The sequence below is a fragment of the Bidens hawaiensis genome, unplaced genomic scaffold, assembly GCF_021521415.1.
Source record: "Bidens hawaiensis isolate Kalapana, Puna unplaced genomic scaffold, B.hawaiensis_p1.1 tig00007413_1, whole genome shotgun sequence".
NCBI classification, from domain to species: Eukaryota; Viridiplantae; Streptophyta; class Magnoliopsida; order Asterales; family Asteraceae; genus Bidens; species Bidens hawaiensis.
The window spans coordinates 653,857-680,107 of NW_027491517.1; the positions used below are offsets into that span (position 1 = coordinate 653,857).

Below are 26,251 nucleotides of genomic sequence, written 5' to 3' on the forward strand. Positions count from 1 at the left end.
ACAACTATATAAACCATTTCATCATATCATCAACCGCCACAATAATAATATTAATAACTGTCAACACCAATTCAATTATCATCACATTTCACATCTTTTCAATCAATTTCAACTTCCCGCCATGGATTCCAGTACTCAGCCCGCCGTAGACGGCGGATCCGGTGGCAAAATACTGAAACGGCGACGAATTGCCGCCAGAAAGACGCCGTATGACCGCCATACCCCGCAACTGCAACGTGTAAATGTAAACCCTAATTGGCGTAATGCAATTGTTGTTTCGGGTAAGTATGTTGCCGGCGGTTCGGGTAAACTTATTTCATCGCTTTGGAACCCAAAAACTTGGGGCGAGTGTTCGGCTTCTTCTTCGGAGACCGAGTCTGATTCAGGTATTGGAATTGGTTTAATATTATAGGGTTTGGTTAGTGTAAAAATAGACATGTTAATAAAATGTGGTTTATTAGTTTAATCTTTGTGTCATTTGGATTATAGTTTTGGTAAATGTGAGTATTTTGATTGCTTTAATCACGCACGTTGCGGTGGGAACTTGGTCAGGATCGATTTGGTTACCGTCAGAAAAAAAAAATTTGTGACCAAAGTTGAAAGTATAAAGTGTTTGGGTTAAAAGTAAAAAGGTTTTATGTGACCGGTTTGTAAAAGTGGTCAAAGTTGAAAGGCTAAAAGTTTAGTGCAATTTGTAAAAGTTTGTAGTCAAACTTGAAAGACTAAAAGTTTTGTGCAGTTTGTAAAATTTAATAGTTTTGTCACTTTGTGGCCAAAGTTGAAAGGCTAAATAAAAGTCTGGTGGCAAAAGTTTTGTAGTCAAAGTTGAAAAGCTAAGAGTATTGTGGCATATATATATATATTTTTACAATTATATATACGAGCCAGAGAAACGTTAATTGTGTGCACTGTTGGTGTCAATTCTTGTTGAAGCAAGAAGAAAAATGCGAAATTAATAGGTTGACTTGGCACAAATTAAGTCAAATGTTTGACTATTTGTCAAAGAAATCTTACTTTGATGATAGATCCATTGAAATCAATACATATTAGGTTATTAACAAACAAATGTTTAAATTGTTGTAATGTAAAAAACAAGCCTCACTATTTGTTGGTTGGTTGGTTGGTGGTTCCCTTTTCTGTCTTCTAGTTTATTGATTTGGATTTGAAATATTTTATTATATTTGTTTTCACAGAAGGTGGTATAGAAGAAGATAATGAACAAGGTGATGGTGCTGAGCTTAATCAGGTAATTGCATAGGTTATTAATCGTCATTAACGATTTTTAATTTTTTATAACCTTTTGTCTTATTAAGATTTTTAATGGCATTTTCAATATTAGACATGTTTTCGGCTAAAGTTGGTATGAATGAAACATGATACATAATCTGATTGCCTGTAAAGTAGGTTATACTTTCTATATATGGACGGCTTCATAAAAAAGGATATTTACTTGGGTGGCATCCACATACGTTAATCCATATTTTTTTTTCTAAACTGTGTTATGTATTTTTTGTTACACCAGAATAAATGCAGTTCGTCAGGGAAGAGTGAGATTTTATATTTAGTTGAACAATTACTCATGCTCGATCGCTTTTCAAGGTAACAATCTTTTGCCATCACATGTTGCAGTTCTTTATATTTCATATTTTTTGTTTTACTAATGAATATGTTTTACAAATCTTTTAACAGGGAAGAGTGTGATAGAATAATAAAGATCGTCAATTCGCGACTTGCAGATTATTCCATGAAAGAGGGAGTGGATGCTGAATCAAGTAAGATTTTGATCATTAACGTCTCCAATTTGACTGTTGAGTTCTTTCTTGAATATGTGTAGATAATGTTTTTGTTTAACCATAAACAGATAATCCAAATATTAGCAACAAAGTGATCATGGAAGCAAGAAAATTAATTACAGAAAACCCGGTAAGACTCTTGTTTGTTTTTATATATATTTATTTTTAATTTTAATATTCACTGAATTTTTTATCCATCTTTTGAGCACATTTTGATGTCACAGAGGAATTATTTTTCTGGTGGATCATGGAATATTCAGAATGAAGTGCAACGGTTGCATTCCAAGGCCATAGAGTATATTAAACCTAAAAAACTATTCGCTTTACAAGCACCAAAACCTGGTAATGACACTGTGAACATGGCTTCAAAAGGTTGGTTTTTCGTCTCATGTTTATAAGTGATTTCTACTATTAGTCACATACTCACATTTATATTTTCTTAATCAACAGCCTTGTATGCGTTTTTAATTTCATGTTTTTTTTCGCTTCAGATACGAGAACCACTCTAGATAATGTAGCAACCCCAACCTTGTCATCCCTTCCGATAATCAAGGCGAGACATCAGGTAACCTCAATGACCACAAAACACCACTGTAATTTTTTCATACATTAATTATTTGTAAAATATCAAGTTTGGATAGAAAATGTTGAAAATTACCCGTTTTGACCAATTACACGGCTGACTAAAAACTGTTCGATTATTTCGACTTACATGATTTGTTCATTTTTGTTGTGCTTCAGAGTGCAGAGAAAAAAGAGCTTAAAGATGATAAAACGGGTGATGATGTGAATCGTGTCAAAGGGAATAGTGAATACGCAGAAGTGGCTGATGTCATTCTTTCTTCTGAGGGCAGTTCCAATGACCCCGCTTCTACTAACGAGACCGATAGCCCGAGTGTAAAACGAGCAGCGAGAATATACAACACTAAAAGAGGCAGGCCCCGAGGCAAATGATTATATGAATAAAGTTGAACCTGACAGATCCAAATCTTGCTACAAATTTAGGGTGTATTGATTAGCAAATCGAGTGTAAGCTTTAGAGTTTACATTCTTGTGTTGACAGATCTAAATCTTCCTGCAACTTCTAGTTTGCTGGTTTTAGTCTAGGCTTTATCTATATGTATTTGAACTAATATTCTACTATCTGGTGATATGTATATAATATATATTAGTAGCATATTGCGAAGAGTTGTATGTAATGTAACTTTACTGTGGTAGCTTATTTCGTCTTTAGTGACAATAAAAAATGGTGTAGACGAACACTCCTCAATTTTGGCAAAATTGAGAAGAGGGGTTTTATATGTGGCGGGAAAGCCAAAGTAAATTTCCCAGGATATGATGATGTGGCTCACGTGCACAAATGTCATTATTATTGAATAAGAGTAAATGTACAACCACAACACCATTTGTGCATCGTCAAGTTTCAGATTCAACGCCCATTATATCAAACTCACTGCAAGATAATCTATATGTTACAACATCTCTTTCAATCATTTTGCATGCCTTAATGTCCTTCAAAATACATTATATGCCCCTAAAAACCAATATCGCTGTGTTATATACATAATAATATATATCACCCTAACAACTAATGAAATATGTTTAGCCAATTATCTGGTGGATTCTATACAGCTGTAAGTATTATTTCCTTTTTCTTATCATTTATCAACAACAAATGTGGGGATCTTTCTATGGCTTATCTGGAAATTGTAAGGGGAATAAATAAATAAAAAATGTGTAGATGGAAAATAGACGTGCAAAAAACCTGAATCATTTATCAGACAAGACAGATGCGCTCCAGGAAAGCATAAAATCTCGGGCAGCTGAAGGTAAATCTGCAGGCAGATTAAAACGTTCATTAACTAAGACTATATTATTCTGATTGTTCAATATTCCAAAAATTATATTTCTTGTTTTTATGAAAGTACGAAACTAACTTAGGTAAGAAACTAAGAATGTAAGATGGCATAAGTCAATAAATCATACCTCGGACTACTTCCAATGCAACTGAGGGTATGTCTATTTGGTCTTCAACAAGCCTATACACGTCAACAAGCTACAAAATAGATAGGCCATGTAAGTTGGAAGCGACATAGGAATTCAAGATAACGTGAAGTGGATATTTTGACCCACTGCCCGGCCCGCCCATTTTCCCACTCTTACATAAACCGTCATATTCTACATACCTCTTCAACATGAAGCTTAGAGTCTTCTGTTAATGCAAGAAGAAGTTGTCTACGTATTCCTTCATCAACAAGAAAAAGTCGAGCTCCGTCTTTAATGGTGTCTGTTAGATCCAATTTCTTTTGAACCTTCAACTCTCTGGAGCTTTCTCTGATCATAAGTCCAAATGTTATACTTTAGATTCATAACTAATTTGTTTGTTTTCATTTTAGGGGGGAAAGGGATAAAAGAGATATACATTCACACGCGTTTATATAATTTAAATACGCACATGTTATTTCCTTGAAGTGCAGGATTACTGCTCATCTTTGACACATTCTCCTTTGCCAGCACAATTAAGTTTTCAAGACGCTTCCATTGAAAAACACCATCTTTGAAAAGAACCTAACATATAAATGAAATCGATTAAAGTAAGAAAAAATGAGACACATGACTTTCAAGAATTTAAGATTTAAAGAAACTGTGAAAAATAGCAAATAACTGACCTGTATGAGGCGTTCTCGAAGAGCAGGGTTTGGGTCTGTCAAAAGACGCTTTGCAACATATGGATATGCGACCTGGTAAAGTGTTATGCTATTAATATGTAATGCGATACAAACTATTTTACAGAAAATGAATAATCACTTTCAATAACACTCCTCAAAAGGATACATTATGTGACATTTAAGAGCAGTTTTACCTCGAGAAATTTAAAATCTGGTTTCAATGTAAAACATATGCCTTCTTGAGTCAATAACGAACGGATGACTAAAGAGAATCTTTCAGGGATCCGAATAGGGTACTGGTAAACAAGTTGATTAAATTTTCCTGCATCAAAATGAATTTCATCAAAGATTGTTAATTACATGATATACACTAAATGAGTGGCCAGTTATACATATATATAATCAAAATACAAAGTTTACCTGTAACACTTCTAAAATTAAAATCAGCTAGTCCTTTTCCAGCCGAATTCTGCCAAATTGCTTCCAATGCTGGAATTATGGGTGAGACATCCGTTCCTTTTGCAAGGAATCCAAGTCTTGTGAAATCATTTGCCATTTCAGCATAATCTTCATTTACGGCATGCACAACAGCATCAATCAAAATCTGCTTGTTTTGCTGAACACAGACAGAAAACAACAGATTGGTTTTAAAACGGCAATCACGGCAACATTACACTCATATAGCAGTAAAAATAGTGCAGTGTAAACATTACTTGACTTAGCTGAGCAACATTCCCAAAGTCCACATAAGCAATACGCCCATCACGCATGGCAAAGATATTTCCAGGGTGAGGATCACCATGAAACAACCCAAATTCTAGCAACTGTCTCAAAGCAGCACTAACACCGACAGTCAAAAATCCATTTACATCTATACCAGCCTCCTTAATGGCCTGAGATAAATGAAAAAAGAAATCAATAGCATCAAGCGTGATCTAATGGTTCATACTTTCTGAAACACTTATACGTATCATATTACCTGTGGATCAGTGCACCGGATTCCATCAATCCATTCCATAACCAGAACACGTGAACCAGATAGCTGTCTGTAGGCCCTGGGAATTTTAACGGTCGGATCACCCTTGAAGTTTTCGAGAAAATCTTCAATGTTGCGAGCTTCCTGATTATTACCAAACAAAAGAACTCAAGTTATCAAGTAATTAATACTGTCTCATTTATACTTCTTCCAGAAATGAAACACTATAATCTGAATAGTACCAATGTGTAATCAAGCTCCTCAAGAAGCTTCTCACCAAATTCATCAACAATAAGCTCTGCATTGCAACCCAGCTTTTGTAGACTGATTCCATTTAAAAATGAAGCAAGTGTTCTAAAAAGGAAAAGATCCCTGTATATTATAGGCTCTATTTCAGGCCTTTGAACCTGCAAAAACAACAGTTATGCTCCAATCTCCATTTATAGCAAGTTGCAATTCCAACCACAATTATAAACAGAAACAAAACACAGAGTGAGATTCATTAGCCTGTCTAACCTTAATAGCAACATCCTCTCCTGATGCACGTAGAGTAGCCCTGTAAACTTGGCCTAAACTTGCAGCAGCTATAGTCTCTGATGAAATTTTGCTGAAAATAGCTTCTAGAGGTTGCCCTAATTCCTCTTCTATAATGCTGAAAGCAACCTAAATCATCATTAACCACTCACAGATTAAAGAATGTATAAGCCAATAAGTAAAAATGTTTCTTGCAGGGACTATATATATATCATATACCATATATCAGATCATAACCTGATTGGGGAAAGGAGGAACATCATCTTGAAGAATGCAAAGTTCATTCATATAATCTTCCCTAATAATATCAGGTCTGTTTGCAAGAACCTGTGGAAAATTGCAATAGTGTAAATAAATTAAAACTAACTTGCTAAAGCAATCCAACGAGAGATTAGAATTGAAAAACTAACCTGGCCAGCTTTAATGAAGGAAGGCCCCAAATCACATAACAAGTTCCTGAGCTGGCGAGCACGAAACGGAACAACTTCTTCATCCCTACCAACTAAGTAATCATACACCAATCTAGTCCAGTAAAACCCTAACTTCCACACAATCTCAACTCCTCTACCAACCAGTGACAGAATCGCACCTTGTGATTCCAACACTTTACTCTTAACCTTCAATACTCAAAAACACACGATTCATATTTCATTCAGGAATAATTCAAAACTATGTGATTATAATTTATAGGGGTGGGATCCGGTACAAACGATGTTAACCTAATAAATGTACATATAGCTAGAGTAATTTATTATTAATCTACAGTTTTGAACTAGAGTAAACTCTAAAATTACGGGTGCAAACGAGCCGATCTACTCACGAGCTACTCGAGCTCAGATCAATAAAAAGCTCGAAACAATCCGAGATTTTTCGAGCTCGAGCCTTGTATGGGAAGCTCGTTTATGCTCGTCGAATTTTACCTATTTTGGACTTCAATGTATTAAGTGTATACCGCACAACCGAGCTTGAGCCAAGTGTTGGCTCGTTTAAGGTACTACACGAGCTCGAGCCGAGCTTGGGCTTCATTTAAGGTTTTTCTCAAAATATATATAAATAATTATAAACATATATAAATTAATTATCATATATTTAACACGCCGAGCCCGAGCTTGAAAAAAACAACTCTGAGTGTTGGCATAATTAATCTAGTTATTTGTAAGCTTTTTGTATTTGATCCTAACACATAATCCATATTTCATAATAACTTGATAAATTAACTAAACCAGAAAGTCTTAACTCACAGTTTCAGGTGTATACTTTCGAAACGGAATACAAACGCCACGCTCGATATCCAACTGCTCCAACGCACTGCTACTAGTTGACGGCTTCGACGTCACCTGCAACTCCTCTCCACTCCGATTACCTCCGGTGACGTCACCACGAGTACGACCTGTCGAAGCGGTAGCAACGGCCTTCGTAACCTTCAAAACCTTCTTCCGTACCGATCTCCGATTACTACTAACAATAATAGGTAAACAGGTGGTTCTGTAGCAACTGGAGTTGATGAACGGTGTGTGTAGATGTGGATGATAGCTAGCAGTGGCCATGTTATTATTCATATGGAGCCCTAGGAATATGAATTGGATGTGGAATTGGGGGTTTGGTTGAATATTATTATTATTATTATTATTATTATTATGAGTTGATCATTTGGAGGTTTGATTGTTTGAAGGTTGAAGTTAGTATGTGGTTGGAGTTAGTTAGCAACTAACTGGCCACGTGTAAGGATAGAATGGTTGGAAAGTCTGGATAAGGGTCCCACTACACTTTTTGCTCTATTAATTGTGTCGTGGGTGATAACGATTAACTAAGGGCCACCAACTAACGGGTTTTTGGGAATTTATCAATTTCATTTATAGCTTAAGTTTGGGTTGGGCCAACAAGTATAATAATTATATTAGTCCAACGTTTACAACATGTCGAAGGCTCCACGCTATGATCAGTGATTAGGGGTGAGCAAATATCGGGTAACCCGAAAAAGCCCGAAAACTGACCCGTATATATGTTTTTCGGGTGCCCATCGGTCCTAGGTTTCAAATGATTTCGGTTTCGGGTCGGTTCTCGGTCTTTACCTGAGTAAACCCGACTCTCTAAAGACCGGACCGATAGCCTCTTGCGTGGTCTCCATCATCCATGCAAGCACCTGTCTTATCCGGATTGTTATCTTCTTCATACTGTATATGATCTAAATATCACTCTTTATCTTCAAAGAACCTGTTCTTTCGTAAAGCTTTAGAGAAAGAAAGAGATGAGAGAAGAGAGATAGTAAAGTAATGAGAATAAAAAGCAAGCTTGTAGCATTATTTTGTTAGTTTTGAAAATAACGTCTCTTAAATTTCCCTTGAAAAGTCCAACTAGTTTTAGAACCAAATTCTAAATGCTAGTTTCTTTACCCACATTTAGTTATGATTAATCCTTTTACTTTTTAATTTGACTTATTCACACCAAAAAGTTTCTTGTGTCATTACTGAAAACCACATCTATTAATTACTTTTTGAGTTTTTTTATGCTTTATTATCTCTCCTCACTATTCAACATAGTTCTGTTTTTCATCTTTCTATCTTCTTCTTGTTGACGTTGCAGACGAGTTTTAACATTGATTTCTTTTCTCTTTATCATTCTCTTCTCCTTCTTAAACCGTTCACCACCCTAACGAGTGTTCATCAGAGAGAAAATGGAAATTCAACGACATTCAACGTTAATTTCACCATCAATTCAATCTTTTTTTTTTCGGTTTCGGTTTTTGCCTACAAACACAAAGAACCGAACCCTGATATACCCAATACCCGTTATTATGTGAAGGTCCAGTTTTCGGTTTTGGATTTTCTATGAATTTCGGTCTCGGGTCGGGTCGGGTTTTACGCGGGTCGGGTCGGGTTAACTCATTTGCACACCCCTAATCAGTATTTAGAGGTGAAAAAAACCCAAACCCATAATCGAACCCGAAATAAAAACCCGAACCGGTTTTTTAATACCGGGTTGTTAATACCCGAACCCGTACCCGACCCTACCCGTAGGGTACGGATAGGGAATGCATTTCGGTACTAAACCCGAACCTGAACCGGACCCGATTTGTACCCGGTAATACCCGAAAACCCGAACCGGTTCCATATACGGAACCGGGCTTTTCCAATACCCGATGTATACCCGAAAAATACCCCTGAAAAGTGAAAACCTTTAAAAAATCCAATCCATATCCGAAAAATACCCCGAAAAAATCCCAAAAAAACCCGAAAATAGGGTTTTCTCAATACCCGAAAATAGGATATTCAAATACCCGGTTTTTGAATATTCGGTTCTATACCCGACCCGAACCTTATGTTTAGGGTATGGTTTTTAGAGACAATACTCGGACCCGAACCCGACCCGGTTATTACCAATACCCGATCATTCCCGAACCCGGGTATTTGAAAAACCCTGATTTGTGCACCTCTATGGCTATATGTCGAAGGCCTCTAATGGTAAACGGCTAAAATCGTCCAGGAGGTTTGGATGAAAGTCACAAAAGTGACCAAACACTTCTGGTTTCCCCGCGTCTGAAGTTGTATAATTACTTAGCCGAGTTCAACGGGTTATACAATTATGCATAGTAATGTTATGACTCCAAGATTAACGAATGTGATTTTTAAAATATTGGGTTTGCAATTAAAAAAGAGTAGCAGCGCAACTTGTTGATTGCCTTTATTTTCAATGTAATTACTACTTTGCTTGTTTGTTTTTTATTAAAAGTTCATCTAACTTAAAAAAAAAATTAATACCTCTGAATGAAATAGATTTTAAATTGTTTCTCATATTTTGGAACAATCACAACCAACTATCGGGACTCGTTTCAATCATTTATACTATTGTCTCACAAACTCGCAAATCACAATCAAAATCTACTCACAATTTGATCATTTGTGAACACCTTGTTTTTCATATTTTTGATTCAATTTCACCTTCTCTTTTGATTTCGTTAAACCTTAGTTTTGTTCGATATTTGATTTGATATTTTGGATTTCCAGAAGTCTAAGATTTTTGGATTTCTTGAAATCAAGATTATTTTGTTATACCTCTTAATGGCTCCAAGACCGGTCTATTAGTCATAGCAACCAAAGCCAGAGCTTTAGGTCCCCAAAAATAAAAAGGTCCCTAATTTTTAAAAATAAATATAGCCTGGGTATATGTTAAGTTTATTTAAAGAATTAAACATATTATTATTGTGGTTTAGTTAGAATCCCATTTTCATTCCCTGTGGTTTTGGTTTGATTCATGAAACTGTACATTTATTTCCCTTCTTTTATAATCTAGTTTCTTTCAGCCTAAAAGATTAATCAAAATCCAACTTTTTGTAAAATTAAATAATAATATTTTTAACGAATAAGACATACATGACAATATCTAAATTGTATTTATGATATGAAAAAATATAAAATATGTACTCATTAACTATTATCATTTTTTACTCTTTATCTTCTTTGTGTCATATTTGCATTGATTTTTATAGCTCAATTCCATCATTTTAATTTAAAGTTGGAAGTTCTCAATGCACATCATTATAATCAAACCAATATAAAATAATAATAAAAAAAGGAAAGGAGCCCATATTATCAATTCGCTTTGGACTTTTAAAATGGTTGGGCCGGCGCTGATGGCTCATGGAGCTTCTATGGTTAATTTACAGAAACATGGTGAATGATTCAAATGTTCTCTCATAATCAGTCAGGTCTCATATTAATATAGCAAACAATTGCCAAACCAAACAACCCGTCAAGATCCTAAATTAGATAAAGCGCCCACTGATATTTTCATATGGGATGTCAATGAGTCGAGTTCAGGTCGTCTATCGCTAATCTCATACTTGTACCCCGTTATAAAATTCAGTCTCATACCCGGCCCACTACCCCTCGGGTTCGTTTGATTGTTAAAAAAATTATGTTAGGATTTCAAAATATATTTTTTTACCATTATATTTATCGTATATATATATTTTATTTATATATGAACTATATAAATTAAAATATGACACACTACAATTTATATACATATAAGCGTTATCATAAATAAACAATAGTATTATAATTTTATGTATAAACATGGTAACATATAAAATATAAATAATATTTTTTAAATACATGTCTTAATACAATGTATTTTTTTTCCGTATAGTGAACCTACAAAAATAAAATGTTATTAAATAAGGGTTAAGGAAAAATGAAATTAATAATTAAAATTTTTGAGTTTATAATTTGGGTATATAGTTCGGGTAAACGAGTTTGTGTTTTCGAGTAAACGGGTCTGTTATCACCATATCCCATACCTAGCCCATACCCGTGAAAGTTTTTCAACACTAGTCTCATAATCTATTTTATAATATTTACCTTCAATGATCAATCAAACATCACAACAAAATTCTTTAACCTCTATAGTTGTCTACTTTGGAATTAATAAGGATTCAAACAAAGTCAATATAAAAATTGTAAATGTAGAAAATTGATGACGGCTTGTTTATGTTAAACTATTTTCACCAAAATCACATTTGGGCTTTCAATGATATTTTTAAATAGATACACGTAAAGACAAAAACAACTACTTTCTTTGTCATCCTAAGGATATGTGTAATGGATGGACTACAAATGGGGACGAATTGTGACACGTGACGCCCAGTCAACAAATAGGGCGAATTTGTTTTTGGGGTGTAATGGTGTAGGGGCTATAAGTTGGGCATACAGTATCTTTTTTTACTATTATTTTTTATAATTAAACTAATCAAATAAAAACCAATTTCTTCAAATAATTAAATAAAAATGCATTAAAATTAAAAAAAAATACAAAAAAATACATAACTAAAAATATAAAAAAACATATAGCTCGGTTGGCGTACATGCTTAGGTTCGGGTCGGTAAATTGAAACGGATAGCTCGGTTGGTTTAGGTTCATTGGGTTCCATTGTAAGTTCACGTTCGGTTGGTTTTGCGAACCATGGTGTTGACCGAAAGGAGAGAATGGGTGGTTCGGATTGTTTCTATGATTCATTTTGCATATACATATATACACACACACAACGTATATACATATACATATATATATATACACACACAACATATATACATATATATCACCACACAACATATATACATATACATATATATACACACACAACATATATACATATACATATACTTCTTCCAGGCGATGAAAACACCTCGCCCTCGCTCCAAATCGCCCACATATCGCCGGGGGGGGGGGGGGGTGTTCGCGCCCAATGTCGCCCAAAAGTCGCCCAAATCGACGCCCACTACGCATAGCCTAAAAGATGGTTCCATTCACTAAAAAAACTTATCCTTGGTCTCAACTGGCTCAATCCAAATCAAAATTTCTTAATTTAATAAAACATTGTCATTAATTTATGAATAAAAGCTTGAATCGTGAGTCCAAAGTCCAAACAAATAAAAAGGTCAAATCTAGTTCTTTAATAACTAAATTCTTATATTTTTTTCAAAAGTGTGTCTTTCATTTCCCTTTTTCTTGTTTGAATAAATAATTTGTTATATCAAATTACGTATTTGATTATAAAGCTATCACGTCAGGCATCTATTACCAATTCCGCAAGTATGGTATATATCAATTTGGTTATCATATTTAGATGCTCATTATTATAAGACTGATCTTAAGCTTGCACTAAAACCGATTTAAAATATGAAATATTCTATCATATATGTAATAATTAATTAATTATATCGTTGTAATAATCCCAATTTTGTAATAAGTTTGATATACTATTTATATATTTGTATATATTACATAACAAATTGTTATTCTAGGGCATTTCATGATACTATGCGTCTTAGATATTTCAGATATAAAGTTATGTCGTGGAAACTTAGAACCAACTTCAATCTCTACTATAGTTTAGTTATTATTGTTATTATTAATTGTTATTGTGTTTTGAATGATCAACGATAGAAGTTCGACTATTTGGGGTAACCATGATAAAAGATGACCATATACGCCCACGAACACAACTAACTATGGTAATCCAAGCCCACCATTTATTGTTCTAGGAAAGTCCGTCACCCGAATGCCCACTACGATAAAACCGAAGTTAGGATAGGATCCAAACTTGAAAGTTGAAACCATGCAATATCTGACACAAATCTTCACTTTCTTTCCGATAGAGTTATCACTTCCGTTTAGTTGTGCAAACGAGTCGAGCTGAGCCCGAGCTTGACTAGGCTCAAGCTCGGCTTGTTAACTTACACAAAGCTCGAGCTCAACTTATTTCGAGCTCTATTTTCAAAGCTCGACCTCGGCTCGTGAGTAGATTATCAAGCTCGAGCCCGGCTTGTTTACTATTTATCAATTATTTTTTATATAATTATAATTATTTTTATATTTTTTTTTCTATTATAATTTTATGTATAAAAATATATATAGTATCTAGTTATTTGGATTTACTTTTTCATAACATTGTATATATTAATGAATAATTATTAAATATATATTTTAAAATATATATAAATAACAGGTTCGTTTAGGCTCGCGAGCCGGCTCGATTTCGGGCTTAATTATCAAACGAGCTTACTTTTAGGCTTAAGCTCAAACTCACGTTTGATTAACTTATTTATCATTATTTTTAATTAATTAATAATACTGAAAAGTGAAAACTTACAGTTATTATTGCAGTGTGTTGTCTTTCATTTTTCAATTTTCTATACATTAGGTTTGCTTATTGCATTATCAGGAGTTCCTCTAAAGGGGTGTTTTTGATTTGCATAAGGTAAATTTCGCATATTGACGCCACTATACACAACCGGCTAATTTTTTTCGATAGGAGTAGGTTAAAAGAGTAGAAAATGAATTACAAACTTGGTAGTCAAGCTTTGGGTATCAAATTAAAGATAATAAAATGTTCGCTTTTATGTAAGTTTTTTTTTTAAATTTAACGCGTGAAAAAGTTACGGCCATTTAAAAGTCGTAAGAATTAATTAGTTAATTAATAATTTAATAAATATAGGTTTGACATAAACCAACCTCCAACCAAATTGTAATTTTGAAAGATACCCATACCCTAAAAACACACCTCACCTGCATTTTATTATTTACCAAACCAGACCAGACCAGACCAGACCAAACGTAACAAAAACACCTCCTCTTGTTGCATTTTAGATCTAACAGACCTAACGAACCTTTCAATTTCTTTCAATTCAACCCACAAGATCTATCCAAATCCCTCATTCAGCTCGTTGCAGGTTAGCTTCATCGATTCCTCTTATCTTATCTTATTATTACTCGATCTATCAAATCAATTCAATCATTTTGATGTCCAATTGCTGCAGGTGTTTGATGATCTATTGTGGGTTGATATTCTTAGCATGATCTGCCTTTTCACCATTTCATTGTAATAATAGTAATAATAATAATTAGCTTTGATGGATAAGAATAAAAACCGAACCGATCTGCTCGCTGCTGGCCGTAAAAAGGTTAGCCTTTTTTTGCTTATTAATTGATTTTGCTGATCTTGCGTTGCTAATTGAATGGAATTTGATTGCTATTGTTAGTTTAGGATTTGGGTTTTTATCAAATTTTGACATTGTTAAAAAGGGGGAATTGTAGAACCCTAAAACCTAATTTGCATAAAGCTTGGTTAATCTTATGAGGGTTTTCGATATGTTATGATGTTTTGATTAATTTAGGTCAAAGCAATGATTTTTAATTGTGAGTTAGATGTGGCTGTAAGAAACCGAAGATTTTACCATTTTATGATTTGATTCTAATTCTGCAAGTAGCAATAGTTATATTGAAAATGCACATAAAACGATATAAAAATCTACGTATTTTGTCAATCCATTATTTGTATTCTCCAAATAGTATATTGTCACATTTGTGTTTGCATATTAAGGTAATACCCTTGAAGCTTTAAGATATTAAAACCTTGTTAGCAAGGTTTAATTAACAGAAAGACAAACCTACTGGCTACTTTCCTTCATTCACTAATTCCACTAACAATTTATTGAGCTGTCAGTTATATAAGTTTTGTGTCTCATATTGGCTTAAAATATGTAAGTGGTAGATTTGCTTTGTTTTCGTCATGCAAACTAGAGATACCTTAGAGATGTGCCTTCTTGGAAACTGGAATTATCTGAATTAGTATGATTATTCTTCTTGAAAGCTTTCTTTGCTCGTGATTAATGTAATCATACTGAAATCAAAATATACACATCGATCCATTGTACATTGTGCGTCGCTGCATTTCAATTTTTAGACAACGAAAGTATTATTTTATTTCATTGGAATAGTTGTCGATCCTAGTGTTGCTGCCTAATTGACTTTGAAAACCAGCTCTATACCACAAACGCATTTAACTTGTGGTTAAATTACCACATCATTCTGTTGGCTATTATTTGATTAAATCATCAGTTGGAGAACAGAGAGTTGAGAGTTTGTTCCTATCTAGTTATTCACAATAAGCGAACCGCCAAGTTGACGAATCATAAGGATTAGCCTGGTCTTTTTGGCAACCTTTATTTGATAGCTTATGCTATATTATAACAAGCAAAATAAATTGAAAGGCATCTTACTTATGGTGTCAGAACGTAAAGTGCAAACTCATACAGTATATTGAATTGTGTTAATTGGTTTTGCTATAATGAAATAGCATGAAAAAGATATAAGTTTCATTCAGAAAGTTTTCTTGTATTGATTTCTGCAGTACACTGTAGATACGGTGAAATTGACATTGTTTGTTTTTTTATCAGCTTCAACAATATCGGCAGAAGAAGGATGGTAAAGGCAGCAAATCCTCAGGTAAGGCTAATAAACCTGATCCTGATGTGATTACTGATGAATCATCTTCAGTTGCTAAACCAACAAAGGGAAAGAAACAATCTCCAGTGCCCGCTCAAGATTCAGCCACAGAGTCTGTTGATTCATCTAATGCTGACATGGCGACTCCTGATCTCTCATCCACATCAGATTTACCATCAGAAATTTCGGAGACTGATGTGTCAATTAATACTTCAGTTTCAGAAGAAAACCTTCAAAGTTCTAATCTTAATGATGCAATGCCAACTGATTTATCTTTAAAATCAATTGATATTGAAGGAAAACCTGAAAGTGATCATGTGTCTACGGAACCTGTTGATAATTTTGCTGGTAAATCAGGTGACGTGGAAGCTGCATGTGGGGAAGATCAGGTACCAGATGTAGGTTGTGCCTGTATTCTCTTGTTCTCAATTACCATTTCTTACAAATATACATGCTTTAACTATTTAAATGAAACTGGGTCCCCAAAATTTTAAGCTATTCGTTTCTATGGTTTATAATCGAGCCTTATTGTTGTTGGTAGGAACTACGCAGGAACTTGATCATTCACCTTCAGTACCAGATAATACAGTCAGTTCTATACATGTTGAAAAGGATGATAGAGATCAAGTTAAATCAGGGGAACTTGAAGAAGACACGAAGATGGAACATGCAAACAGTGCTTTTGAACAAACTAGTGAACATGGGCCTCAATCTTCTGGTCCTGGATCTACAATTCAGCCAAAGGAAGATGACGTGGCAGGATTTCATGATGACGGGGGTGTAAAGTTGCCTCATAAATCGGGTGATTCTGAGTTCATTCCAGCTAGCCTCACTCAGCTTGCAAAGGCGTTAAAACTTCTTAGTGAAGATGAACTTAAGTTTGTGCTAGCAGCAAGAGAGGCAGTTAATGATGGTGATATGAAGCGTGACCCTGCCGAGTTACCTGAAAGACTTAAAGAGCAGTTATATATCAATAATTTTGAAAAAGAGTTGACTTATTTGCAACTGTGTGAAGAATGGGATGTATGGAAGAAAATTGATTCTGAGAAATCATCTCTTAGTACTTCCCTTCGTGATGTTGAAGGGAAGAACAAAGTTTTCTCTGAAGAGCTTGCTGCATGTCAATCTGAACTGGACCGTGTTAGAGGTGAAATGGAGACGCTTCAGATTGAACTTAAAAGGTCTGAAGATGAGTTGTCAAATGTGTCATCTGAATTGGTTGACAGCAGGAATTTGTTGTCAGAATTGCAGCTGAAGCAAGAAAACCTGAGTGTGAATGTTTTTTCGTTGACTGAGGAAAAACATTCACTGGAGAAAGAGAAAGAAGATTTGAATATGGATAATGAGAAGTTTAAGAAGGAATTAATGGAGTGCAAATCTTTACTTGAATTATCACAAGCTGAAAATGTCAACTTTAAAGAAAGTCTTGCTAAACTGGAAGAAGAAAAAGAAAAATATGTTTCTGAATATGAGCACTTTGTGAATGAGAATAAGAAGTTTTCCATGGAGTTGACTGAATCTCAAGATTTGGTTGAAAGTTTATGTTCAGAAATTGCTAAATTAAATGAGAATCTTGAGTTGGTAACAAAGGAGGAAACGAGACTCGGAGAAGAAGTGAACCGGTTGATCGTTGAAAAGGAGCAGGCTTTGGCAGAATTAACAAACTGCCAATCTTTACTGGAATTATCACAAGCAGAGACTGCCAATTTAAATGAGCAATTTGCCCACAGTAGTACGAAAGTTTCTATGGAGTTATCAGAATCGCAGCTCTTGGTGGAAGGGTTACAAGAAAAAATTGCTAAATTAAGTGAAAGTCTTGATTTGGTGACAAAAGAGAAAACAAGGCTAGAAGAAGAAGTCAATCATTTGACCGTTGAAAAGGAAGAGAAAGAGGGCTTTGCGAAGGAGACTAAGAAATTTTCTCTGGAGTTGTTGGAATCTCAAGAACTGGTGGAAAGTTTACGTTCAGAAATTGCTAAACTGAATGATAATCTTGAGTTGGTAACGAAGGAGGAAACACGTCTTGGAGAAGAAGTCAAACAGTTGACCACTGAAAAGGAGGAGGCTTTGACAGAGCTAACAAACTGCAAATCATTACTGGAACTATCACATGCGGAGACTGCCAATTTAAATGAGCAGTTTGCCCAAAGTAGTAAGAAAGTTTCTTTGGAGTTATCAGAATCACAGCTCTTGGTGGAAGGGTTACAAGAAAAGATTGCTAAATTAAGTGAAAGTCTTGATTTGGTGACAAAAGAGAAAACAAAACTTGAAGAAGAAGTCAATCATTTGGCTGTTGAAAAGGAAGAAAAAGAGGGCTTTGTGAAGGAGACTAAAAAGTTTTCTCTCGAGCTGTTGGAATCTAAAGAACTGGTGGAAAGTTTACGTTCAGAAATTGCTAAACTAAATGAGAATCTTGAGTTGGTAGCAAAGGAGGAAACAAGACTTGGAGAAGAAGTCAAACAGTTGACCATTGAAAAGGAGGCGGCTTTGACAGAACTAACAAACTGCAGATCTCTACTGGAATTATCACATGCGGAGACTGCTAGTTTAAATGAGCAGTTTGCTCAAAGTAGTAAGGAAGTTCCGTTGGAGTTCTCTGAATCACAGCAGTTGGTGGAAAGGTTACACGCAGAAATTGCTAAATCAAGTGCGAATCTTGATTTGTTAACAAAGGAGAAAAGCAGACTTGTAGAAGAAGTCAATCGTTTGACTGTTGAAGTGGAAGAGAAAGATAAGAAATTTTCTTTGGAGTTGTCGGAATCTCAAGATTTGGTGGAAGGCTTACGTTCAGAAATTGCTAAACTGAAGGAGAATCTTGAGTCGGTAACACAGGAGGAAACAAGACTTGGGGAAGAAGTCAAACAGTTGATCTTTGAAAAGGAGGAGGCTTTGACAGAATTAACAAACTGCAAATCCATGTTGGAATTATCTCATGCGGAAAATGCCAATTTAAATGAGCAGTTTGCTCTCAGTAGTAAGGAAGTTGCTTTGGAATATGTAGAATCACAACACTTGGTGGAAAGTTTACATGCAGAAATTGCTAAGTCAAGTGAGAATCTTGATTTGGTAACAAAAGAGAAAACCAGACTTGGAGACGAAGTCAACTGTTTGGCTGTTGAAAAGGAAATGAAAGAGGACGTTGTGAAGGAGATTAAGAAGTTATCTATGGAGTTGTTGGAATCTAAAGAATTGGTTGAAAGTTTACGTTCAGAAATTGCCAATTTAAATGAGAATGCTGAGTTGGCAACAAAGGAGGAAACAAGACTTCGAGAAGAAATGAACCAGTTGACTGTTGAAAAGGAGGAGGCTTTGACCGAATTAACAAACTTCAGATATTTGCTGGAATTATCACATGCAGAGAATGCCAAATTAAATGAGCAATTTGTCCACAGTAGTAAGGAAGTTTCTTTGGAGTTATCAGAATCACAGCAGTTAGTGGAAAGGTTACAGGCAGAAATTGCTAAGTTAAGTGAGAATCTTGATTTGGTAACAAAAGAGAAAATCAGAGTCGGAGAAGAAGTCAACCGTTTGACTGTTGAAAAGGAGGAGGCTTTGGCAGAATTAACTAACTGCAAAACCTTAATAAATGATCTCCAGGTGGAATATGAGGAAACTTTTCTACAAAAAGCGATCTTGGATGAATATGTGAAGCAATACGTGTTCACTGTTGAAGGCAAAAAGGGTGAACTTGTAACTTTATGTGAAAACTTGAGGCAGGAAGTGATCACTTCTAGAACAAAGAGCTCTGAGCTTACAGAAAAGTTATTCAACACTGAATCAAGAATCCAAGAATTGCAGGAACAAGTGGATGAATTGCAGCAGCAGGCAGATCATATGACTGAGACGAACAAGGATTTAGAAAGTACAAATGAGCTGGCGTCCTATGTGATACACAAGGTTTTTGATAATCTTCAGAAACTTGTAGAAGATTTGGGCCCGGCTACAGAACAAAGTGAAGATGATACTGCACGTGAGCAGCTGGATCATCTTGAAATCAGCAATTATGATGTCTTTATAGAAAGACAAATAATGGTACTTCGTGAACGGGCACAACTTGAATCAAAGAACAGAGCATACAACTTGGAGATATTGAGAAGGATGAAAGATTTGGAGGCATTAAATAAAAGGTGCATTAATCCTGATGCTATTTTCAAGTTCTTTGAAGATATTCAGAGTTCGGTTACACTACTCAACATCGAGATCAAACCGGATGAACCACTGTCTTCCCTTGAGTCTATTATTCATTTCCTGATCAAGAATTTGAAGAATAATGAAACGAAAGTGATCGATTTGCAGAATGAAATCGACCATTTAACGTCCTCAATTGTTTCTTATGAAATTCAAAGTCACGTTTTAGAAGGAAGTTTGATTACTGCAATGGAGCAGATTGTTAATCTTCAATCTGATACTCAATTAAAAGAAACTGAACTTGGTCAATCCGAGCAACGTGTATCTGCTTTAAGGGAAAAACTTCACATTGCTGTTACAAAAGGAAAAGGTTTAATTCAACAACGTGAAAGCTTAAAACAGAATCTTGCATCCACTTCCAGCGAGCTGGAGAAATGCTTGCATGAGTTACAGTTAAAAGATGCCACACTTCAAGAAACCGAAGCAAAACTTAGAACATATTCTGAAGCTGGTGAGAGAATGGAAGCTCTTGAATCCGAGCTTTCTTACATTCGAAACTCAGCTACTGCATTGAGAGAATCTTTTCTTCTTAAAGATTCTGTTCTTCAGAGAATCGAAGAAATTCTTGAAGATTTGGATCTTCCGGAAGATTTCCATGACCGAGATATCATTGACAAAATTGATTGGTTAGCAAAATCAGTTTCTCAGTCTCAAAACTCTTTTCCTGCATCAAATCAACCTGGTACAATTGAAAGAACACGCTCGTATCCTGAATCCGGTTCAAGGGATTTGGATGGTTGGAGGGAAGTTCTAGAACCTTCTTCAGGTCTTGATGATGAATTGAGAAGAAATTATGAGGAACTTCAAAATAAGTTTTACGGGTTGGCTGAGCAAAATGAGATGCTAGAACAATCATTAATGGAGAGAAATAATCTTGTGCAGAGGTGGGAAGAAGTTTTAGATAAGATAAATATGCCCTCACAGTTTAGATCATTGGAGCCAGAAGATAGAATCGAGTGGCTAAGAGTTGCTCTTTTGGAGTCAAATGACCGTTGTGCCCTCCTTCAGCAAGATATTAGTGAACTGGAACAGACTCGTGAATCACTTGCTGCTGATCTTGAAGAAAGTCAAAGGAGATTAGTTGACATTGAGTCCACTCTAAAGGCTGTCACTGATGAGCGAGAACAGCTGTCTGCTAGTTGTGAAGCTCAAGGTCGTGATTATAATGAAATTTCTGAGAAAGCTGCATTATACAAAACCGAGAATGAAAAACTTAAAATTGAAGTTGATACGTTGCATTCAAAATTGGATGAAAAATGTGTGGATGAGGAGCAAATACATCATATTCATGGTGAAATAAGGCGGTTGCAGGGTTTTGTTAAGGAGATGCTTCAAGTTTCAGAAATAGAAGATCTTGTTTCAAATACAAGTGATATTCAGTGTCTGGAAGGGTTACTGAAAAAGCTAGCAGACAAACACATCACTCAGTATGAAGAAAGAAGCCTTGACCAGTCAAACATGCAAGAAGAGTTGGAAAGAAAGCTGGAGGCCGTTGAAGGTGATTTAGTGCAAGTGAAGGATGAAAGAGAGAGACTTGTGGAGAAAAGTCAAACTTTGACTAACGAAATTGAAGCGTTGGAGGTCAAGAATCAAGAATTGAAGAATTTACTTGTGCAAGAAGAACAGAACACTGCTGCAGTTAAAGATGAGTTGGAAAGAAAGTTGGAGGCAGTTGAAGGTGATTTAGAGCAAGCGAAGGATGAAAGAGAGAGACTTGTGGAAAAAATTCAAACTTTGACCACTGAAGTTGAAGCGTTAGAGTTAAAGAATCAAGAATTGAAGAATTTACTTGTTCAGGAAGAGCAGAAGACTGCTACAGTTAAAGAGAAGTTAAATGTTGCAGTTAGAAAAGGGAAATCTTTGGTTCAAGTGAGAGACAGTATGAAGCAAACCATCAATGATTTGACCTCTCAGGTTGAGCGTTTGAATGGCGAAATTAAAGCTCGGGAAAATACAATTTTGGAGTTCCAACAAAAGATGCAGGATTTATTTGTTTCACAAGAAGTGGTGGAAAATAAAGATTCTGAAATTCAATCCCTTAAAAACCGTCTATATGAATCCGAAAACGAGCTGGTTGATAAAAGAAAGACGGTGAGCATGATTTTAGGTGCTTTATCTGAAATTGAACTTGGAGTTGACTCGAGAACTAATGACCCATTTGAGCAAATGAAACAGATTGAGCAAGTAATTCAAGATTTACAAGCTGCAACAGCATCTGCTGAACAAGATTCAAGAAAATCCAAAAGAGCAGCTGAATTACTTCTTGCTGAGCTGAATGAAGTACAAGAAAGAAATGAAGATCTTCTAGAAGAAATTTCAGAATTGTCAAGGCAAAGGGATTCAGCAGAAGCTTCTAAACGTGAATCTCAAACACGCTTTGAACAGTTATCTGCTCTTCATTCGGAGGAAAGAAGTAGCCAGTTTTCTGAACTTGTAAATTTGAAATCTGGTTTAGAACAATTAACTCCTGGATTAAGCAAAATCTCCAATCTGCTTAACAATGTCTTGCCTAAAGACTTAGATTATCTTTATAATCTTGAAGCTGGTGTTAAATCATTACTTGAATCAGGTGATGCTTCTAATGTTGGTGGTCAAACCCTAAAAACTTCCAGGTCAGAGTCCAAGGTAAGCAATCAGTTGTACTTCTTAGTCTTATAACTTCAGATTGCATCTGCTCCTTTTCTATTTAAGTTAATTTTGCAACTCATGCTATTTTGTTACTCCTTTATACTTCTAATTAGACGCTTATTACATGTCAATGTGCAGTTCAAATCTTTCTTAGACAGCAAGACAGAAGAGCTACACAATGACAGCACCATCATCGATTTATGGAGGTTTGTTGGGTCCCACGTGCAAGATTTAATAATCAATATCACTTCTCTTGAAGAAAAGCTGCAGAACCATTCAAAATCCTTACATGAAGAAGCTATCCATTTATGTGAGACAGTACCGACTCTTTTTAAAGAAATCACTTCCCAAAAACACTCCATTGAATCTGCAAATGAAGAGATTGCTTGGTTAGAATCCACAGGGAAACAAAAAGAAACTGAAATTTTAATGCTACGTAAAAACATTTCAATTTTGTATGAAGCTTGCAAGAATTCAGTTTTGGAAATTGAGAAAAGCAAAGGTCAAATGGTTGCAGATGATTCGTTTGTTGAAGATATTATAGGTGGAGAAACTGTTTCCGTATCTGAAGAAGGTGTCACGAGTATTACAAACAGATTATTGTCGGCTGTGAAGGATATTCACAGTGCTCAGACTGAAAATGTGGAAGTTGAATTGAAGGAAATGAAGGCTACCATTTCCAATTTACAAAAAGAACTTACAGAAAAAGATGTTCAGAAAGATAGAATCTCTGTGGAACTTGTGAGCCAGATTAAGCGAGCCGAAGCGACTGCTATGAGCCACTTGCAAGAACTTGAATCTGCAAAAGCTCATATAGAAGATTTGAAGGATCAGTATAACGTGTTGGAACAAAGGGTCAAAGAGCTCAAAGGTCAAGAATCCGTATTGGTTGACTTACAAGAAAAAGTCAAATCACTTACAGAAGCAATGACAGCAAAGGAACAAGGTCTTGATCTTGATTCTGCACCGTTTTAGTTATATAATTTATTATTATTATTTAACAAAATTTATTTGTTGATTGCAGAAAATGAAGCATTGTTGCAGGCTCTTGATGAAGAGGAGGCTCAAATGGAAGACTTGACAAACAAGATCACTGAATTGGAACAAGTTGTTAAGCAAAAGAATCTTGATTTGGAAAGTGCTGAGTCAGCACGTGGAAAAGCTTTGAAGAAGCTTTCAGTAACCGTGAGCAAATTTGATGAACTTCATCATTTATCAGAAACCCTAGTTTCTGAAGTTGATAAGCTTCAGTCTCAGCTTCAAGAACGTGATTCAGAAATCTCGTTCTTGAGGGATGAAATTACACGCATCACCAGTGAATCCTTGCAAACACTGAAAACTGATGAACGAGGTTTGACCGAGTTCCAAGACATTTTGACTTGGTTAGATTCAATGGCTTCTGGAGTAGAAACACGCGATGTGAATCTTGATGACAACAAAAACGACCAAGTTCAGGAATATAAAGAAATACTCAAGAAGCAAATCACAAATATAATCTCAGAATTAAAAGATACAAGCCAGGTGGCACAAATCAAAGATGTTCAATTGCATGCAGAGAGAAGCAAAGTTGATGAGTTGGCGCGTTCGTTAAGGGAAAAGGAAACTCGATTAACTTTTCATGAAAATGAAGGTTCTTCTACACAACAAACATCTGTGACCTCCGAAATTGTTGAAGTTGAACCTCTGGTAAGTGATTTTTAACTAAGTTACAAACAAAGTCTACCAGGTTCATGAATAAAAACAATTTTTATCTTCATAATTTCTGTGCAGTTAAATAAATGGCCATCACAAGGGACCTCTGTGGCACCTCAAGTTCGAAGCTTGCGTAAAGTAAACAACGATCAGCTTGCGATTTCTATAGATGATGTGGATTCAGATGATAGAGATAAGCTAGATGATGACGATGATGATAAAGGTATTGGTCATATTTTGCTTAAAAATATAACTGTCTTCTCTTTTTTGGTTTAAGGGTATAACAGTCATTTATTTTTTCATCCAGCTCATGGTTTCAAGTCTCTTGCTACATCAAAACTTGTTCCAAGATTCACAAGGCCCGTTACAGATTTTGTTGATGGCTTATGGTATATTCTCTCTCTCTAAAAGTTACATACATAGACACTTGTACACGCATATGTGTGTGATATATGAAACGTGTTATCTTTCAGGGTTTCATGTGATAGGACATTGATGCGACAGCCTGCTCTTCGACTAAGTCTTATTCTATATTGGGCTTTGATACATGCACTTCTTGCAGTTTTTGTAGTTTGAGAAGCAGCTGATCTGGTTAGATTCTTCTTTTAGTTTTATGTTTCATGGTAAATACATATTGCTTTTAAGTTTTAAATTTAACTAACATTTTGTTTTACTTGCAGGTTCTCATTTATTAGAAGATATGATGATGTTTAAAAACCGTAGATTGGTTCGTCTTTGATGCGTTTATATCTTACATAGTTACAGCGAGTACAAGTGGGTGTGATTTCTTCATCTTTTATCAGAAAATCACAAATCTTGTTCAGTGAATTTTAAAACCTCACCAATAAATTGGGCTAGCTCTGCAGAATGCTTCACAATCAAGATTTCTAATTCATATAGTATGAAGATGAGTTTGGCCCTTGAAAATGTTTTGAAAGATTTTTTATTTTGTGTAGGACAGGTAAAGTTGCATATATATGTGTAGTTCTGTTATACCCCATATTCTTGGGTTTACTTGTTATAAGATGGTTGCAAAGATTGTTGAGCAGTGAAACTTGGGGTTTTGATATGTTTGTTTTATTTTAGCAAGGTACAGTTTTTACTGCATTAAATACAAGCGGCCAGCATGCACAGTTTTTTCGTGTATAGTGGTTTGTGGTGCTACTATTTGGTAAAGTGATTTGCAGCAATTTGGATATGATTTTTTTAACAGTGTGTTACTATACTAACACATGATTAATAGGAAAAGGAACTACTTTTGATACTAACTTGATGTAAGATATCAAATAAAAAAACCTGGAAAAGGTCAGCCATTGGATTCCAACTATATTGAAAGGATTTTTTTATTTAATGTGTTATAGTACTAACATGTAGCTGTCACATCATATTTTTACTAGTATTTTAAAAACACTCATTTCCTCTCTATCCTTACGTTTTTACAAATTCTTTCATTTCAACATCATATCTGTTTTCTACATTTATTTTTTCGTTTTCATAAATACCTTCTCTAGTTGGCACATTTATTGTACACTTAATATATTTATTTATTATAAAACTAGGTTAAATACCTGTGCATATACGGGTTGGATAAACTATATTAACAAAATAACAAAACAATGTGAAATACTTATACTAATTTGGTATTAGATGAATGAATATGAATATGTATTACAATGTTGAATAAAATAAAATAAAAATTAGACGGTAAATTTTCATAAATCTTTAAAAATTTCTTCATATACAATATTTTATAGTTACACTCTTTATCTAAAAAGTGCGACTTAAATCTCTAAAAACTTTCCTTGTATATAACGTGTAAAATTTATTTAATTAACTTTTCTTACTAATAACACACGATTGTTACTAAAAACATAAATCAGTTTGTACTGACATAAAGAGATTTATATTTTTGAGAATAATAGTGTTTAATAAAAAAGATTGATATAACTCATACAAATACTTAAATAAACAATACACAAAGTTTA

General features: G+C 34.9%; 3 protein-coding genes across 4 annotated transcripts; 2 read left to right on the forward strand and 1 right to left on the reverse strand.

Moving 5' to 3' along the window:
• Window positions 1–7: 7 nt before the first annotated feature.
• Window positions 8–3,196, forward strand: LOC143635247 (protein KAKU4-like). The gene is made up of 8 exons (XM_077103125.1): window positions 8–386; window positions 1,194–1,246; window positions 1,523–1,599; window positions 1,690–1,772; window positions 1,862–1,938; window positions 2,018–2,165; window positions 2,285–2,358; window positions 2,535–3,196. Exons 1-8 carry the CDS (start codon window positions 122–124, stop codon window positions 2,745–2,747), a joined length of 990 nt encoding a protein of 329 aa, XP_076959240.1. The 5' UTR covers window positions 8–121; the 3' UTR covers window positions 2,748–3,196.
• Window positions 3,197–3,229: 33 nt separating this feature from the next.
• Window positions 3,230–7,593, reverse strand: LOC143635246 (protein ACTIVITY OF BC1 COMPLEX KINASE 1, chloroplastic-like). The gene is made up of 14 exons (XM_077103124.1): window positions 7,214–7,593; window positions 6,383–6,589; window positions 6,210–6,299; window positions 5,955–6,101; window positions 5,681–5,845; window positions 5,442–5,582; window positions 5,176–5,355; window positions 4,883–5,078; window positions 4,657–4,784; window positions 4,463–4,534; window positions 4,249–4,361; window positions 3,980–4,127; window positions 3,780–3,849; window positions 3,230–3,628 (listed from the first exon to the last, which is right to left on the reverse strand). Exons 1-14 carry the CDS (start codon window positions 7,529–7,531, stop codon window positions 3,564–3,566), a joined length of 2,040 nt encoding a protein of 679 aa, XP_076959239.1. The 5' UTR covers window positions 7,532–7,593; the 3' UTR covers window positions 3,230–3,563.
• A 6,484-nt stretch (window positions 7,594–14,077) lies between these two features.
• On the forward strand, window positions 14,078–25,393 carry LOC143635248 (uncharacterized). 2 transcript variants are annotated; one of them, XM_077103126.1, is made up of 10 exons: window positions 14,078–14,203; window positions 14,291–14,434; window positions 15,710–16,160; window positions 16,300–22,571; window positions 22,713–23,520; window positions 23,599–24,260; window positions 24,345–24,489; window positions 24,574–24,655; window positions 24,740–24,857; window positions 24,947–25,393. In XM_077103126.1, the coding sequence occupies exons 2-9, from the start codon at window positions 14,384–14,386 to the stop codon at window positions 24,840–24,842; spliced, it is 8,574 nt and encodes a 2,857-aa protein (XP_076959241.1). In that variant the 5' UTR covers window positions 14,078–14,203; window positions 14,291–14,383; the 3' UTR covers window positions 24,843–24,857; window positions 24,947–25,393. The 2 variants fall into 2 exon arrangements, with proteins under 2 accessions (XP_076959241.1, XP_076959242.1); XM_077103127.1 differs by lacking the exons at window positions 14,078–14,203; window positions 14,291–14,434 and having other exon boundaries at window positions 15,944–16,147.
• The last annotated feature ends 858 nt before the right edge of the window (window positions 25,394–26,251 follow it).